This window comes from Anguilla anguilla, chromosome 7 (assembly GCF_013347855.1).
Source record: "Anguilla anguilla isolate fAngAng1 chromosome 7, fAngAng1.pri, whole genome shotgun sequence".
Classification (NCBI taxonomy): Eukaryota; Metazoa; Chordata; class Actinopteri; order Anguilliformes; family Anguillidae; genus Anguilla; species Anguilla anguilla.
In genome coordinates, this window is record NC_049207.1 from 56854034 (window position 1) to 56872436 (window position 18403).

Sequence of the window (18403 nt, forward strand, 5' to 3'; positions counted from 1 at the left end):
CTGTTGTACAAAGGTTTAATCATATTCAATTAAATATATATTTATGAGGCACATGATAATAATTTAAAACAGTATTATGGTTGTTGCACTTTTATGGAAGAAATATCCAGCAATCTGTAGATACGTAAGTCCTGTAACGGCCCAAACAGCGCAATGCTCTCCAGGTACGTTTCTTTCACGCCTCCCTCGCGCCTGCAACATCACACGAGCCTCTGGCTCTCTTATTGGTCCTCTTGATACTACATTCTTCATTTGGGAACATAAATAAATAAAAATAAATATGAATTGACTAAGTTCTCAGTAAAAGTGTTAATATGGAGCTTTAAACAATTGCGATTAATATATTGTACATCAGTACCTAAGGACCATAAATACACTAAACAGAAAAAAAGCTGAAGATCAATGAATATTCAACAATGATTAATTATACACAAAATGGTTGTGCACGCACAAACGAAGCGAAAAAATAAATAAACGTGAGACGTGACTTTGAAGCTGGAACTTAAGAAATCCTCGCAATTCAAAATCTTTTACAAAACGAAATATTCTTACACCGCAAAATTAGAAGGCAAACTTTGGAACGCAAGCATAAACAACGCCAAGCTGGAACGTTATTTCCCACCGCGGTGCACTGCTTTACAATCTGCGTGAGCGCGAGAATGTCTCACGCGACCATTTATTCATCAACAACTCTACTACGACGACAGCATGGGGGTATTCGGAGGCCAGAAAAATAAAGATTAAGTTTCCTAGTTAAACTAATTGAAAAGAACGACAAACATGACTGCGCTTATGGAAGCAGACTGCGCTTATGGAAGCAAACTACGCTAATTTCAGATTTTACATTTAAGTCCTCCTGTTCCTCCTTTCCGTTCAGGTCAGGTACGTCATCTTACACGCACAGGGACCATGAATAGCCTACGGTCAACTGCGATTACGCTGGGTACACAGAGGCTGTGTACATCTGAGGCTGCATGGAGAGCCGGACCAGAGCCAAGTCTTTCATCCAGAAAGGCGCTTTGAATGGACACATGAGCAGGATGTTATTCCGTTCCATAAGCACAGCTTATTTAATGTCAGCAAGACAGTTCCTCAGAAGCTGGATACATGAGTCTGCCTTATACAACACTGTCTTAATAACCTTCAGGGAAAAACGAAGGACTTGTTGATGTTGTCTTGAGCAAATGACTCGACTTTCAAAAGGGAATTGCAGAGAGAGAGAGAGAGAGAGAGAGAGAGATGGTCCTTTCTGGACCATCTGAGTGGGATCTACACATGGAATGCAAGCAGTAACAAATTCACTCAAAGTAAACACTTACACATCAACAAGTAAAACAAAAACAAAGAGCATTGAATACTTGGAGCAGGATTTGTTCCAAGAGGACAAATCCCTCAGAGGTTTCATGTGCTGTAAGGCCATTGAAATACTGAAAACTTGATGCTTTGCCATTATGTGGCACTGGATGGAATCTAAGCTGTTCATATTTTTAAAAATGGACAGAAACATGACATTCGCAGGCTGTTCAAACAGGCCATTATGGCAGGGCAACTAAAACCCTTATGACTGAGGAGGTCATAATGGGAAAAAGGCCCTAGGAAATAAACGATGTCTAACTGTAGTTTAATTCTTAACAGAAGTTAACAACAGTTAAACAGAAAAGTATTATGACCGTTTTGTCACACAGAACAGTGTGTGTTTCCTAAATCAGTTCACCACGTTATCTTCCGGGCCCAGGTTGCACACAGAGACGCTTCTTGTCCATAAGCTCTTTCCCGCAGCATTAGCAGGCTAACTGGCAGTAAAGGCATCTGGATTTCCAACACTTACTGACTTAAGCCCATCATAAAACTCATATCAACTGCAGGACCCAATTTGATGTCAATTTTAAACAAAGATACTTTCAGAATACAAAATATTAATACTCTTTTAAGAGAGCAGCACTTCCTGGAGGCACGCCATACATAAAGTGGTCCTGCTCAGTGAAAGAGCTGCCCGAGAGAGGAACCAATCTAACCCTGCTTTGTTTGAGGGTCACTCCTCCACTAGCCAATGAGAGGAGCTGATCTAACACTGCTCTGTTTGAGGGTCACCCCTCCACTAGCTAATGTAGTGTTCCTGGAGATATAATGTCCTGAAGGATTTCACTCCAACCCTAACAAAGCACACCTCATTCAACAGCTAGAGCAGGGCTGGCCAACCCTGTACCTTGAGATCTACCATCCTGTAGGTTTTCACTCCAATCCTAACAAAGCACTCCTCATTCAACAGCTAGAGATGAAAACCTACAGGACAGTAGATCTGCAGGCAGGGGGTTGGACAGCCCTGTTTTACCTACAGAACAGTAGATATGCAGGAAGAGGGTTGGGCAGCCCTGTTTTACCTACAGGACAGTAGATCTGCAGGCAGGGGGTTGGGCAGCACTGGTCTGTTTACCTACAGGACAGTAGATCTGCAGGCAGGGGGTTGGGCAGCCCTGTTTTACCTACAGGACAGTAGATCTGCAGGCAGGGGGTTGGGCAGCCCTGTTTTACCTACAGGACAGTAGATCTGCAGGCAGGGGGTTGGGCAGCCCTGTTTTACCTACAGGACAGTAGATCTGCAGGCAGGGGGTTGGGCAGCACTGGTCTACCTACAGAACAGTAGATCTGCAGGCAGGGGGTTGGGCAGCACTGGCCTACCTACAGGACAGTAGATCTGCAGGCAGGGGGTTGGGCAGCCCTGGTCCATACGGATAAGGTGAGATTGATGGGCGGGCCAATGCAGTGCAGGGAAGTAAGGGCTGTTCCCCATTAGAGCTCTAGGGAAGTGAGGGCTATTCCCCATTAGAGCTCTAGGGAAGTGAGGGCTGTTCCCCATTAGAGCTCTAGGGAAGTAAGGGCTGTTCCCCATTAGAGCTCTAGGGAAGTGAGGGCTATTCCCCATTAGAGCTCTAGGGAAGTAAGGGCTGTTCCCCATTAGAGCTCTAGGGAAGTGAGGGCTATTCCCCATTAGAGCTCTAGGGAAGTAAGGGCTATTCCCCATTAGAGCTCTAGGGAAGTAAGGGCTATTCCCCATTAGAGCTCTAGGGAAGTAAGGGCTGTTCCCCATTAGAGCTCTAGGGAAGTAAGGGCTATTCCCCATTAGAGCTCTAGGGAAGTAAGGGCTGTTCCCTGTAAGAGAGCAGCTGCAGTTCCTCTCCCCTCCCACAGCAGGCTGTGCGGTTCCTGCCGGATGGAACGCCACACAGAGACTTTCCTCATGAGGTGCAAGAGGCCCTCCAGGCAAGAGCACATCAGCTAATTTACATCTGGCGAATTCTAAATGACGTTAAGGTCTTGTCACCTGGTAGGTCTGCCCCCCACCACACTGAGGCACAGACCTCACAGGCCTGACTCCCCCCTGAGAATATGAATGAGGACCTCAGGAATATAGTAAAAACAGAGATTAGCACAGATTGTCACACATACTGTTCAGTCTTTAATAAAAAAATATCAAAAGGAAATGGAAAAAGAGTAAAAAACAGAACTGCTGGCAGCTCGCCTGTCCCAGTCAGTCCATGGAGGCTGATGGAAGTGCTCCCACGTTGCCGTGGTAACGGTGCCATAGGCAGAAGTGTTCCCATGTTGCCGCGGTAATGGTGCAGTAGGTGGAAGTGTTCCCATGTTGCCGTGGTAACGGTGTACTAGGCGGAAGTGTTCCCATGTTGCCACGGTAACGGTGCTGTAGGTGGAAATGTTCCCATGTTGTCACGGTAACGGTGCAGTAGGTGGAAGTGTTCCCATGTTGCCACGGTAACGGTGCTGTAGGTGGAAGTTTTCCCATGCTACCACGGTGCAGTAGATTAGTTCCTACATGTGGGCACGGAATAGTTCCTCATTTCAAAACAGATTTAAAAAAATGTGAGATTCATTTGGAAAATGAAGGAAAGACTGCTCTGTAACAATGGAAATCAGGCAGGCTGCCGGGGGTCCCAGGTAGTTTCATTAAGGCACTGGACTGGCAGAGATCTGCCACCGAAGGGTCGGGTGGTAGGGGGGGGTGTGGGAAGGTGGGGTGGGGCGTGCGGGTGGAAGTGGAGGAGAGGGTAGAACTGGGGGTAGGGGGAGAGGTGGGGGTGGGGGTGGAGGTGGGGGTAGAACTGGTGGTTGGGGTGGAAGTAGGGGCAGGAGTTGGGGCGGTGGTGGGGGTGGGGGTAGAACTGGGGGTGGGGGTGGAGGTGGGGGTAGAACTGGGGGTGGGTGCGGAAGTAGGGGTAGGGGTGGGGGTGGAAGTAGGGGTGGGGGTTGGGGTAGCGGTGGGGGTAGAATTGGGGGTGGGATTGAGGATGGAGGTAGACATAGGGGTGGGGGTAGAATTAGAAATGAGCGCAGGGGTAGTGTTGGGCGTGGGCGTGGGGGTGGGGGGGTAGGAGGGCAGAGCTGGGGTTTGATCTTTCGCCCCCTTTTGGTCCACTGGTTCAGTCTGTTACCATAGTCTCTCCAAGGTCCTGTCATACAGGCTGCAGACTGGTTAATTTCACTGCCTGAAAAGAGCAGAAAAGAACGAGGGTGAGCTGGTCTCGTCCTGCCCCCCCCGGCCCCCCCCCCCGCCCCCCAGCCCCCCCCGGCTGACATTATCAGGGCATCACATCCCAACAGACCAGACCGCCGTCCCCTGTGCCCCCCATGCACACTGGGGTTCAGTCAGGGGCCCCACAGACTGGGGTTCAGTCAGGGGCCCCACAGACTGGGGTTCAGTCAGGGGCCCCACAGACTGGGGTTCAGTCAACAGCTCCAAAGACTGAACACAGAGGCGTCTGCCAAGCGGTAAATATGCCCACATCCTCCACCGCACCAACCTGCCTGAAGACATCCATCACCTGAGCACTGCGTCAAAAGGCTCGGTACAGAACTCTGGGTCGGGTCACTGAGCCCAGCCTCACGAAGTCCACTGCAGTGTTTCCCCTAGGGCTGTTCAGTCAGGCGCCAGGTCACACATTCACAGAAGTCTTCAAAGATCTAGTCTAAATACTCAAACTATCTAAAAGTTATGTATGTATATTTAGGTAATTTCATACATAGTTTTAGAGAAGGTTAAATATTCAAGAGATATGGGTCTGAGTTGATTTATTTTCAACTGTAATGCATGTAGAGCAAGTACAAATGGAAGTAGGCTTTTATGGAAAATGGCAGTGAATTTGTGCTTAAAAAACTCACTGAACCCTCTCAGCACCCAGACCAAAAGCCCTAAGGTAAACTCTGCAGTGGAAAATGCGACTTTGGATCCAACTTAAAGGCAAAAAAGGCCAGAAGAACATCTCCCACGAGTATTTCAAACACTCTACAAATCTTCCAACCCCAGAAGCCCCACCACCTTAGAGTAATCAAATAAATTATCTTGAGAAACCATGTCATTGGCTGAATATGCAATTACGCAAATTAAGTCACAAATTAATTTGGGATGGCAGATTAGCAAAAAACTTATAGAGCACATTTTACTCACGAAGCCTTCCTGGCAGGGTTGACATACTTCCCTATCGCATTAAGATACTTGACTGGGGATGGGGGGAGGAAGAAAAGAGAGTGAGAGTGAGAGAGGAACAGATCTGGCCCCCCTCTGTTTGAGGGCCGCCCCCGCACACGAGCGAGCCAACCACACATCCTCACGTGCTGCAGACGGCTCCAGGGGCATGATGGGTCTGAAAGCCTGCGCTCCATCGCTGTCCTGTTCCAAAGGTGATCACAGCCGTTTGCTCACAGTACTACATGCAGGGGGGTTCTGTGAACCTGCTTTTAGCAAGTCACTGCAGTGACTCACAGTTAAGGGCTGCAGTGAGTCACAGTTAAGGGCTGCAGTGACTCACAGTTCAGGGCTACAGTGACTCACAGTTAAGGGCTACAGTGAGTCAAAGTTAAGGGCTGCAGTGACTCACAGTTCAGGGCTACAGTGACTCACAGTTAAGGGCTGCAGTGACTCACAGTTCAGGGCTACAGTGACTCACAGTTAAGGGCTGCAGTGAGTCACAGTTAAGGGCTGCAGTGAGTCACAGTTAAGGGCTACAGTGACTCACAGTTAAGAGCTGCAGTGACTCACAGTTAAGGGCTGCAGTGACTCACAGTTAAGGGCTGCAGTGACTCACAGTTAAGGGCTACAGTGACTCACAGTTAAGGGCTGCAGTGACTCACAGTTAAGGGCTGCAGTGAGTCACAGTTAAGGGCTACAGTGACTCACAGTTAAGAGCTGCAGTGACTCACAGTTAAGGGCTGCAGTGACTCACAGTTAAGGGCTACAGTGACTCACAGTTAAGGGCTACAGTGACTCACAGTTAAGGGCTGCAGTGACTCACAGTTAAGGGCTACAGTGACTCACAGTTAAGGGCTACAGTGACTCACAGTTAAGGGCTGCAGTGACTCACAGTTCAGGGCTACAGTGACTCACAGTTAAGGGCTGCAGTGATTCACAGTTATTTGATGCTCAAATTACATTTTAAAAGATGAATAAAGCAATTAGGACATTATATGTGGGTGTGTGCTTGCATGTATGAGTATGAGGGTGTATAGGTATATTTGTGTGTGTGTTTGTGAGTGTGCATGTGGGTGTGAGTATATGTGTGTGTATCTATGTGTGCGTGTGTGTGTGTTGATGTGTGTGTTTATTCATGTGTGTGTTTATGTGTGTGTCTGTGAGTGTGGGTGTGAGTATATGTGTGTGTATCTATGTGTGTGTGTGTGTGTTTATTCATGAGTGTGTGTGTGCAGGTGCTGAATCCCTACCCTCTGTCTGGTGATCATCCAGGACTTGATGGTGGGCAGGAGAATGCTGCCCAGCAGGATCTGGGCCGGGTGGTATATCAGCAGCGGCACAGAGATGAGTGACAGGTGCTCATATCCCTCAAACACGATCTTCAGCATGGGGATACCTGAGAACAGAAACAGGATCTTCAGCATGGAATAACCTGAGAACAGAAACAGGATCTTCAGCATGGGGATACCTGAGAACAGAAACAGGATCTTCAGCATGGAATAACCTGAGAACAGAAACAGGATCTTCAGCATGGGGATACCTGAGAACAGAAACAGGATCTTCAGCATGGGGATAGAGTTCATCCTTCTAGTACGGTCCTGTGCATCAGTCTGTGCATTCTGTGGCCCTGGGCTGTGTGCATGACAATGCCTCAGCAAACGAGCCTCAGCAAATCAGCCTCAGCAAACGAGCCTCAGCAAATCAGCCTCAGCAAACGAGTCTCAGCAAATCAGCCTCAGCAAACGAGTCTCAGCAAATCAGCCTCAGCAAACGAGCCTGAGTAAACCCCAACCCCGCCCCACCCTGCCCCCCCACGCCGAGGTCATGCCCCCGTCCCGCTCCTCTCTGCTCGCCCTGCCCGTTCTCCCAGAACCCACAACAACGGCGAAAGACCCGCAATATTACCCGTCTGTGTGCTCTTTCCCCCTTTCTTAACGTGAATTCTGAGAGTAGTCAATAATTCAGAGAGAGGAATTATTTATCTACTATTTATCTATTATTCACATTCATACAAGGGGTTGGTCTGCTGGGGCCAGCTCTCATTTGCAGACACATATTTTGTAAACAGACAGGCACGGAACAGACAGCTCTTACTACTTAAAGAGACAGCCATGCTCACACAAAGTGACACGTACCTTGAATTTAAATGGAACTTGATCAATTTTTAATGTTTTTTAATGCATCATGTGCATTAATTCCCTTTATCCAAAAATGGACAATAGAAGATATTTCAGCAAATGAAACGGAATCCAAGAAGGCCATATCTTGCACATTAATAAACTCCACAAGTCATTCCCATAAATGTTTTGGGTTTAAAACAGATGCGCAGTCAAACTCCATCACATATGACCATAGCTCCTGGACCTGTTCAGAGGAAAGTGTCACAGTGTCAACCCAATTTAAACCAAGTCACTTAAAAATTTTACAGTATAAAAAAAAATCAATGAAGATCGAAAGGGAACACTAGACGGATTAAAAGGGATCTGGCACTGGTGCTAAAAGATGAGACGGTAGCCATTAGCCTCATAACACAGTGTGGAGGGCATTAATGAGCAGGAGGGCAGGTCTTGGCAGCATGGTGCTATCGCTGTAAATGGCATCGTATCAGCAATGGGCCACACGCAGAGAGGTCGTCCTCACGCTTGGAAACGATGGAGTACTGCCAGGCTGCTACCTATCAGGCAGGGCGCAGGATGTGCTGGGGGGGGGGGGGCAGTTCTCCCCTCACAGCTACAGTTGGATCCAGTATATTTTACCCCCCCCCCATATCTGTCCCAGCTCAGTTTCTTTAACCCTTCTTAAACCCTGAAGAGTTTTTCAGGAATGTTATTTTTAAAAAATATTTTTTTAATTGTAGGTCAGTGTTCTAGAACTCCACGGCTTTCAGTTACCAGTAGTGACTGTGACATCAGCTCTAGAATGTTCAGTTAAGAACGTTCTAATCACGTATTTGTGATTTTAATTCGTAAAGTGTTAAACATTTTAACTGCTTCAAAATATCAATGCTTATTAACTGACATCAGTACTGACATTAATTCATACTTTACTGTAGGTAGTTATTACTAACTTATATTTTGCTATTCATAACTAATTTTGTTTGCTTTGTATCCATATGCAATAATATTGCCTTGTTCTCAATCCCACGTGTACATCTCCACAACCAAGGATCAGTGTTTTGTTTGTTTTTCCTGTCACTTGTACAGGGACTACAGGCACAAAGGTCCTTACAGCCAACACAGCTAAGGAGCAATGCAGTGTCCTGGTGGATACACAACGAAATAAAATTACACTAGCTGTAACTGGATTTGTAAATTCCCAAAGACATTTTTCGCAAGCTACCTCTCGTTTTTCCCGACCCGAATGCGATAATTTCCGGAATTCCATTCTGTGCAATTTCACTCCAGTCAAGGCAAGTTTGGCACAATCCAGAGCGGACGGACTGACGTGTGCACCCCAGTGTGGGCGCTCAGTAAATATGTTCTGATGTTACTCTGTGCTAAGCAGCGACTTTGCGTGTCGTTAACTGTCCTAAAGCGTTAGACGCGTCTCTGTGGGGTGACTGTAACTGCATGTGTTATGTCTTGGTACACTTAAAACATGAACAAAATCCCTTTTCAAAGGGAATTATGTACAACAACATCAGGCCAACATCTGATGTATTTATATATTATACATTTTAGGCTGGCATCAATTTTAAAAGCATTTTAAAGGGAAGTCAAGGCGAACTACACCACACGTCACAGAGAGAGCAGCCAGGCAAATGGATTAAATTCACGTCAAACTGCATGAACAACTGATGAGGACAGGAGAAGAGCGTCTCTATGAGAGCGGGGAGACGGCAGAGGACATGTGACGGGGACTTCAGAGGGAAGTTTAATGGCGGTATCGCGGTGGGATCATGGTGGGATCATGGCGGTGGGATCATGGCGGGATCATGGCGGTGGGATCATGATGGGATCATGGCGGGATCATGGTGGGATCATGGCGGGATCATGGTGGGATCATGGCGGGATCATGGCGGTGGGATCATGACGGGATCATGGCGGGATCATGGTGGGATCATGGCGGTGGGATCATGACGGGATCATGGCGGGATCATGGTGGGATCATGGCGGGATCATGGCGGGATCATGGCGGGTTGATGACGGGATCATGGCGGGATCATGGTGGGATCATGGCGGTGGGATCATGACGGGATCATGGCGGGATCATGGTGGGATCATGGCGGGATCATGGCGGGATCACGGCGGGTTGATGGCGGGATCATGGTGGTATCGCGGTGAGATCATGGCGGGATCATGGTGGTATTGCGATGGGATCATGGCGGGTTGATGGCGGGATCATGGCGGGATCATGGCGGGATCATGGCGGTATCGCGTTGCCGCTCGCCACTGAGAGGGCCGCTCCGCTGGTCTCGTGTCGTTCCCAGCGAGGACCCTCGCCGCGCGGCGGAATGACATGTGGGAGCGGTGCACGCATTCGGCAGGACCCCAAGCCCGGGCACTCAAAAGCACCATCAGAAGCGTCTCTAATCTGCCCTGCATTGCCTGAGATGTGATAAAGCCAGACATCATGTGAGGAGATGAGCAGCGTGTTCTGGGGTGCATTACTACCCCCTCCCAGCGTGTTCCGGGGGTGCATTACTACCCCCTCCCAGCGCTGGGGAGATCTCCTAATGCACCCCTGCCCCCTTTCCGTGTCAGGCGTGACACGTTTGTCAAAAAATTACCCGACAGATTCTGACATGTCTGCACACTCCAGAAGGAGCAGATTCAAGTGACATCTGCCAACGATGTCTAAGTATCACCCCCCCCCCACCCCCCCACAGGGGGAGGCAAAGCAACCAGGATGAGAGCCGCTGCTAACGTTAGCTTTCCCAGCACGGCTGCACTTTCACTCTTATACAGGAATAAGGAGCACGGCACCACCGCCACTCTCAGAGCCCCGCCCCTCAGAGCCCCACCCCCAGAGCCCCGCCCCATGGAGCCCCACCCCTCAGAGCCCCGCCCCCCCAGAGCCACACCCCTCAGAGCCCTGCCCCCCAGAGCCCCGCCTCCAGAGCCCCGCCCCATGGAGCCCCACCCCCAGAGCCACACCCCTCAGAGCCCTGCCCCCAGAGCCCCGCCCCATGGAGCCCCACCCCCAGAGCCCCACTCCTCAGAGCCCCGCCCCCAGAGCCCCACCCCCAGAGCCCCGCCCCATGGAGCCCCACCCCTCAGAGCCCCGCCCCATGGAGCCCCACCCCCAGAGCCCCGCCCCCAGAGCCCCACCCCCAGAGCCACCGCTGATAAAAACAGACGAACAGTGACAGCCAGGTGAGACGGGCCGCCCAGCTACCTGTACTCACGCTCACCGGCTGTTTGTTTGTCTTTGATCCCGGGCCGGCTTGTCTTTCACTCAGAATCTTCGGCAATTTTGTTTTTATCGCAGGAAATCCAGCAGCTCAGGAGCAAAGTGGTAAACACGTCATTCTCACTTCACACAGTGATTCTGAGATGCCCTGGTCTTTATTCTTCCAAACGCGCTATAAAACACATCATGTGGAGTTTAGAGACTTCAGCAGCTGTGTGGCTATCACACAAGCTCTGTACCACCTTATCTCAGAGCCGTTCACGGGGTCAAGATATTCAAAATAAAAGTCAGCAGAATTATAGATATCTCAAATACAAGCCCTAATACAAACTTATTGGCCAAGTAAACAAATAACATCATCAATTGAGACATAGACCCTGTTGAAGTCTCACTCTCAGAATGCCCGAAAGCAGTGTTAGAGTTCACGCCAAGAACTGCCAAGCAAGCTCAAAGAAGATGGATTCTGCGTAGACATCACTACAGGGTATGTGCAAAAAGCATCTTAAACCTCTCAAAACCTTTACAGCTCCATACAGGCCACAGGCAAGGACACCTCCCTGCTCGTCTCCCTTCAGCATTTATTACATGAGAAATAACCCAGCAGAGCCCTACAAGCCTGGCCCACAGTGCACCCTTCAGACCCACAGAGGCCTGGGCTAATCCACACTACTGCTCTGGGGCAGGAGGACGACTCTCCAACAACATCACAGGCTCCAGCAAGGCAAGGCCATGACAACTGACAGGGAGGGCCTACAGTAGACAGACACATGAAACATGCAAAATATAGATGCTTAGAAGATATACATATTAATGGAAAATAGTTTTTAACAGAGCTATTCGGTATGAAGCTCAGTTTGACTAAGCGGACCCACTGTGTTTTATGGCCAATAATAAAGAAGATAAAGGAAAGCCGACGGGTAGCGCTGGCATTAGCCCGCGCCCGCAGACCAGAGCCCAGAGGAGGCGGGACAGGTCACAGCGCGCCCGCGTCTCCTCACTTTAACACCGTTACGCAACGCACTCATCCCCCGCGCTCCAGCTGCACCGCCATACCGCCACTCTCCCGCCATTAAAGACGGATGAGCTTGACGGCCGCAAAAACAACATAATGCAGTTTGTGTGTCGCGCCCGCTTCACGCCCAGCTGAAACTCTAACGGGCCAAATGAATAATTCGAGGACCGAGAAAAGGGAACGGCGTCTTTGTTATTCATCCGTCTCTCTGTCACGAGACGAGCAGGAAAGATGCCGCACTTCAAGCGAACCATCGCCCCCAGGGGCGAGGCTGCGCAGTTCAAACAAAGTAAACAACTGTTTCTCTCTGATGCGCGTTTTTGTACCGCTGCAGGCAAAGTCGCCTTGCCTACCCAGCAGCCACTGCGGCACAGCCGGCAGGGAGCAGAGATTCTCACAGACCGATGACGAGACACAGGAGACCCACTCCTAATCACTCTGAGAAATACACCGTTTAGTTTGTAATAACTCCGATTAATTAAATACACCAGTTAGTTTGTAATAACTCCGATTAATTAAATACACCAGTTAGTTGTAAATGCACTTTATGACTTGTAATACACAATGTATATACAAATATTCTTCACAGTATATTGCCTGTGATGCTGACTTTCTTTTCCTGGATATTTCACATAGCAAAGAGAATCCTGGTTATAGCATTATTACATATATCGCAGGTTTATTTTTTAAAAAGAACTGATTATAATAAACAACTTTATAATAACCAACTTGCCTTTATGGGATGTTCTATACTACTTGCAAATACTGTTTGAAGCACATTACTGTAAAACAAAACTGAAACAAAAAGAGTACCACCTGACTGGGTTCTCACAGGTAGAGTACCACCTGACTGGGTTCTCACAGGTAGAGTACCACCTGACTGGGTTCTCACAGGTAGAGTACCACCTGACTGGATTTTCACAGGTAGAGTACCACCTGACTGGGTTCTCACAGGTAGAGTACCACCTGACTGGTACCTCACAGGTAGAGTACCACCTGACTGGTACCACCTAATGCAGTGCAGCCCTGCACTGTGTTCAGTACTGTCTCAGCCTCACACACAGAGCTGACATTCAGCCATATCCAATTCCAGCTCCTTCATATCACAATGTTTCATATGTCCTTCAGCTTTTTCAATAAAAAATCACAACACAAATTGAATACAAATAAGTCCACCTATGAAAAGAAAAACACAAATGCATTTTTAGTACACACAGACATATACACTCATAACAGCACATGTTTATTTCATGTTTATATGGGGGAGTGAAGTTCCATATTCTATAAAATACAGCAATCACAACAAGCAGGCGCAAGCTACTGCAAATGCTGCGGTATTTTACTTCAAAAAAGGAAAAGAAGCCCCAAACGCTTTGCATGTTACTTTTAAGTGCAAATTAGACTTAATTAAAAAAAGTATCTCAAATTTGTTGACACAAGGAGAGCGGATTGATATTGATTCAGCCACTTCCAATCCTGACACCCCTGGTAGGCAGAAAAGGTACAAAGGTTTACCTAAATGCTTATTTAAATTGTGGAGCTCAGGGCGAGAAGAAATGTATCTTTCAGGAATAACATCTGGCGAGATGTAACATTTGCACAAGCAGCTCTTTGTGTAGGGGTAATTCATTACGGCTGGGGTAACACTGTTCCTTTGAACACAAAGCAGAGTAGCTGCACCACAATCCATCTGAAGTCAGCGGGGGGGAAAGTGGCAATATTTAAATTACATAATTAAGTCTCACTTATGGAGATTTCACACATCTGCTGAAACGCAGGCATGTGCTGGGTGCTCTGTTTGGAGCAGTGGAACAGGAGTAGTCTCTCCTATGAGCAGTGGAACACGAGTAGCCTCTCCTTGGAGCAGTGGAACAGGAGTAGTCTCGGTTTGGAGCAGTGGAACAGGAGTAGTCTCGGTTTGGAGCAGTGGAACAGGAGTAGTCTCTCCTATGAGCAGTGGAACATGAGTAGTCTCTCCTATGAGCAGTGGAACATGAGTAGTCTCTCCTTGGAGCAGTGGAACATGAGTAGTCTCTCCTTGGAGCAGTGGAACATGAGTAGTCTCTCCTTGGAGCAGTGGAACAGGAGCAGCCTCTCCTTGGAGCAGTGGAACAGGAGCAGCCTCTCCTTGGAGCAGTGGAACAGGAGCAGCCTCTCCTTGGAGCAGTGGAACAGGAGCAGCCTCTCCTTGGAGCAGTGGAACAGGAGTAGTCTCGGTTTGGAGCAGTGGAGCAGGAGTAGTCTCGGTTTGGAGCAGTGGAACAGGAGTAGTCTCGGTTTGAAGCAGTGGAACAGGAGTAGTCTCTCATACCGTAAATAAATGTAGGGCCCTCATTTACTTACTGTAGATGGATCGGCAGACTCCCAGCCCTGACTCCCACAGGTTGATCTCAGAGACCGGGGCGTCAGCACCCTGTACCCCCCCAGCTCCCTCTCTGTACCCCGACTGTTATGAGGGTTTGATAGTAATGAGGATACGGGGGGAAGGGCAAAAAAGGGGCTCTAATAAATTAGCCACACCACCCCCCCCCCCCGCCTCAGTCCCCAGAGTCCTCCTCCTCCAGTCTCCAGGGGCAGGGATTATAAAGAGGTACCAGCTGGGCTGTGCCCTGCTACCCTGCCCCCCCCCCCCCCCCCCCCCCAATGACCGCCCTCATGATGAAGGGTGGCCAATCCCCCCCTCCTCACAGGCAGTCATTAAAGCAGAATGGATAAAGGAGCGCAGACACCTTGGCACGCGCTCTAATGAAAGCCATGAATCTAATTCAGCTAAAGAACATATTAGCAGCATCATTAAGGGGAGCAGAAGGCCAGATTGGGGTGAGCTGACAGGCCCTCTACCCCTCCCAGCCCATAACAGGCCCTCTACACCCCCGCCCCTCCACCCCCCCGCCCCCCGGCCATAACAGGCCCTCTACCCCCCCCCCTCCCGAGCCGTAACAGGCACAGGACAATGTACGGATGTGTACGGATCTCACAGCTCTGAATGCCCATATTCATTGCTGCTGTATAAAATAGTGCCCAATGCTACACTTCTACATAACGAAGGCAACAACAGGCTCATTCTTCTATTGGTTCAGACAAAGCAGCGGGACAAAGCAGTAAAGCCCGGCAGTAGTACAGAAGCAAACTGAAACTGTGTGACCCCTCCTGGTCTCAGCAGGACACCCTGCTTAAGTACCGGGTCAATAAAATAAAAATAAAACCTTCCCATTTATACAACTGAACATCTCAGATTATTGTGTCCTCTTCCTCTTGGTACAAACTATTTTAAACATACTTAACATTCATAGCACATGTTCAAAAGAGCTGACTTTTATCTTTAAATTAAACAGAAATGTTAAAGTGTAAAGTATCTTAATTTGCCAGTTTCTGTGGAAGGAAGAACAGAAACTCAAACCTGATGCAAGAGTGAGTAAAAAAAAAAAAAAAAAAAAAGGGGAGTGGGGGAATCAGCCAGAGAATCCGATTTCCACAGGAAAGGAAGATAAAATAGTGTTTTGGGATGTAGGCATTCACAACAAGCAAAAGACATAATCTGTCCCCAAAGTCGTCGATCAATCAGGGACAAGCGTGGCGTACAGAGCAAATCTCAAACAGACTGCCTAGCTTCCAATCGTGTCTGCTAACGCTAACGCTGACACAGGCGAACTCTTCACTCAATGCTAACGCACACGGCTGCTGGGTGGATGAGTGGTGTAAACAGCAGCTCATTACACACACCTGTGAGTCCTCGCGTGAGGCCCCGCCCTGTGGCCCCCTGCGGGCCCCATGACCCTCTGCAGTGGGCCCCCACCCTGTCCAGTAGCCCCCTGTGGCCCCCATGACCCTGTGCAGTGGGCCTCAGTAAAGAGCCATGATGAAAGGAGCAGAAATGCTTGTCAGGGCCGCGGGTTTATGCTCTCCTGGCACAGGGGGTAAATCACGCATCCGCACGGCCGAGCCGCTGCAGACGGGCCGGGCCCCGCAGGACGCATCAAACTTTCAACGGCTGCTCGCTTCCTCGGGACAAACGCGACAGATCGGCCCGCCGCTCTGGAGCTGGGAGAGGCTGGCTTGAGCAGGAGCAAGCGCGTGGAGGAGAGAGCGCTGACGTTACAGCAGTGGCGTTAACATTTAAACCACCATTCGCCACTTATGGGTCCTCAGGCACAGTGCTAACGACCAGAGCACAGTGCTAACGACCAGAGCACAGCGCTAACAACAAGAGCGTGGCGCAAACAACAAGAGCGCGGCGCTAACGTCAAGAGCACAGCGCTAATGACAAGAGCGCGGCGCTAACGACCAGAGCACAATGCTAACGACCAGAGCACAGTGCTAACGACAAGAGCGTGGTGCTAACGACAAGAGCGCAGTGCTAACGAGAAGAGCACAGCGCTAACGACCAGAGCGCGGCGCTAACGACAAGAGCGCAGCGCTAACGACAAGAGCGCAGCGCTAACGACAAGAGCGCGGCGCTAACGACCAGAGCACAGCGCTAACGACAAGAGCGTGGTGCTAACGACCAGAGCACAGCGCTAACGACAAGAGCGTGGTGATAACGATAAGAGCACAGCGCTAACGACAAGAGCGTGGTGCTAACGACAAGAGCGCGGCGCTAACGACCAGAGCACAGCGCTAACGACAAGAGCGTGGTGCTAACGACCAGAGCACAGCGCTAACGACAAGAGCGCAGTGCTAACGATAAGAGCACAGCGCTAATGATTAAATGAATGAAATACCACTCCAGCATGCTTGTGTATACGCACACATGCCTCTCCTATCCTACAAGCTTTCAGTCATTTTCCTTCACATGAGGGTGAGTATATAGAGTCAGATAAACGCAGAGGATGCATGTGACAGTGAGAAGGCGGTGTCATTATTATTACAGGTTAATACAATTTAGGGTTCCTAAATTTTTAATACTGCTTAGTGCATATATAAATATTATATGAGCGTTTTATGCTCCAGATACTGTAACACAGAGGCTAATCAGCATAAGCTGGCGACGTGGAGCCATCACAGGCTGTTTCTGCGGGGATAACTTCACTCAAGAAACTTCACTCAAGAGCTTTCAGTGTCCAAATGCTTCAATACAACACACACAGATTACAGACAAGAAAAATACTGCCATAAATGCTCCTATATAACCTTATGCAATGTTGCTTCAAAACAATAATAAGGAGAAAAAACACAATGGAGCAATTCATCAATTGCATTTGACCCATGAAATTCCATTGCATTCCAAAAGTCTTTTAATCACTGGGATTTTCCACTGCACTTTCATTGTTTTCCTGATGGATTATCAAACCCATCAGTCCATCTATTGGACACTCAAGACTTAATTAACGTGAGAGTGGTGTTTAGCGATGTGATTAATATTTAACCATCACTCCCCTCTGCTCTGCCACTTACACAACCTCAGTACAGTAAGGAGAGGCTCCTGCACAATGGTCACATGAAAAATGCACGCGCTACTTACGCCGGATGGCTATTCAAATGAAGACGGTTCTGCACTCTGAGACCAGCCACACGAAACGGAACTCCATCTACTCACCCAAACAGCACTTCTGCACGTGCAGTATACAGCATCCCATATGAAGCAATCATAGCCTCTTAATTTGGCTTCCGTCAGAACAATAAGCAATTAATTCCGTCTGCGTGCACTTCTTTCAACATTAAAACTGTTTCTGTCAGACTGCTTGGTGGCCAATTTTATTTTTTAAAGGAATGTGGATTCATAAAAATGTGTTATACATGACGTGGTAAAAAACCACTACTAACCCTAGCCTAACCCTAACCCGTCCAGCCCAGGCAGTCCTAACCCTAACCCTAACCCAACCCCAACCCTAACCCATCCGGCCCAGGCAGTCCTAACCCTAACCCCGACCCTAACCCTAACCCCAACCCTACTCTAACCCAACTGGCCCAGACAGTCCTAACCCTAACCCCAACACTAACCCTAACCCCAACCCCAACACTAACCCAGAGTATCAGCAGAAGCGCAGCACCTACCTAACGTCAGGGACTTGTGTGTGGAGCAGAACATGACCGCCACAGTGTCCGCAGGTGTGAACCCTGACTTCTTCCTGCAAGGCAGTGTGGGAAATAAAAACCAGAGACGTCAATCTCGCGGCTCTGGGCCAGACGGGGCGTGGGGGGGAGGAATACGGGGAGTGGGGGGGAGGAATACGGGGCGTGGGGGGGAGGAGTACGGGGCGCGGGGGGGAGGAATACGGGGCGTGGGGGGGAGGAATACGGGGCGTGGGGGGGAGGAGTACGGGGCGCGGGGGGGAGGAGTACGGGGCGTGGGGGGGAGGAATACGGGGCGTGGGGGGGAGGAATACGGGGCGCGGGGGGGAGGAATACGGGGCGCGGGGGGGAGGAATACGGGGCGTGGGGGGGAGGAGTTTGGCGAGCTCTGAGGGCGTGATACGTACCGCGTGGTGAAGAGGAATGTTAGCAGCATGAAGCCCAGCTGGATGGAGAAGACTGCGGGAGACAGACAGACAGACACAGAGATGGACAGAGAAACAGAAAACCATTTATTAAAGAAAATGACAAACAACAAGGCTGAT

General features: G+C 49.2%; 1 protein-coding gene and 1 long non-coding RNA gene across 9 annotated transcripts in view; both read right to left on the bottom strand.

Moving 5' to 3' along the window:
• Nucleotides 1–2281: 2281 nt before the first annotated feature.
• On the bottom strand, nt 2282–4055 carry LOC118231287. The gene is made up of 2 exons (XR_004766035.1): nt 2680–4055; nt 2282–2434 (listed from the first exon to the last, which is right to left on the bottom strand). It is a non-coding gene; the product is annotated as an uncharacterized LOC118231287 (long non-coding RNA).
• Nucleotides 4056–4268: 213 nt separating this feature from the next.
• slc10a7 (solute carrier family 10 member 7) overlaps nt 4269–18403 on the bottom strand; it is a 61858-nt gene continuing 47723 nt past the window's right edge. For 2 of the 8 annotated variants that reach the window (XR_004766304.1, XM_035427479.1), the window contains exons 9-12: nt 18266–18317; nt 17841–17914; nt 6733–6878; nt 4269–4502 (exon numbers count right to left, since the gene is read on the bottom strand). Coding sequence is in view for 6 of the 8 variants with exons in the window: in XM_035427479.1 (XP_035283370.1) it covers nt 4470–4502; nt 6733–6878; nt 17841–17914; nt 18266–18317 (305 nt within the window). In the remaining 2 variants the exon portion in view is untranslated. Of the gene's footprint in view, nt 4503–4566; nt 5514–6602; nt 6879–17840; nt 17915–18265; nt 18318–18403 lie in introns of those variants that run through there. The other 6 variants (XR_004766305.1, XM_035427480.1, XM_035427481.1 and 3 more) reach the window with 5 other exon arrangements.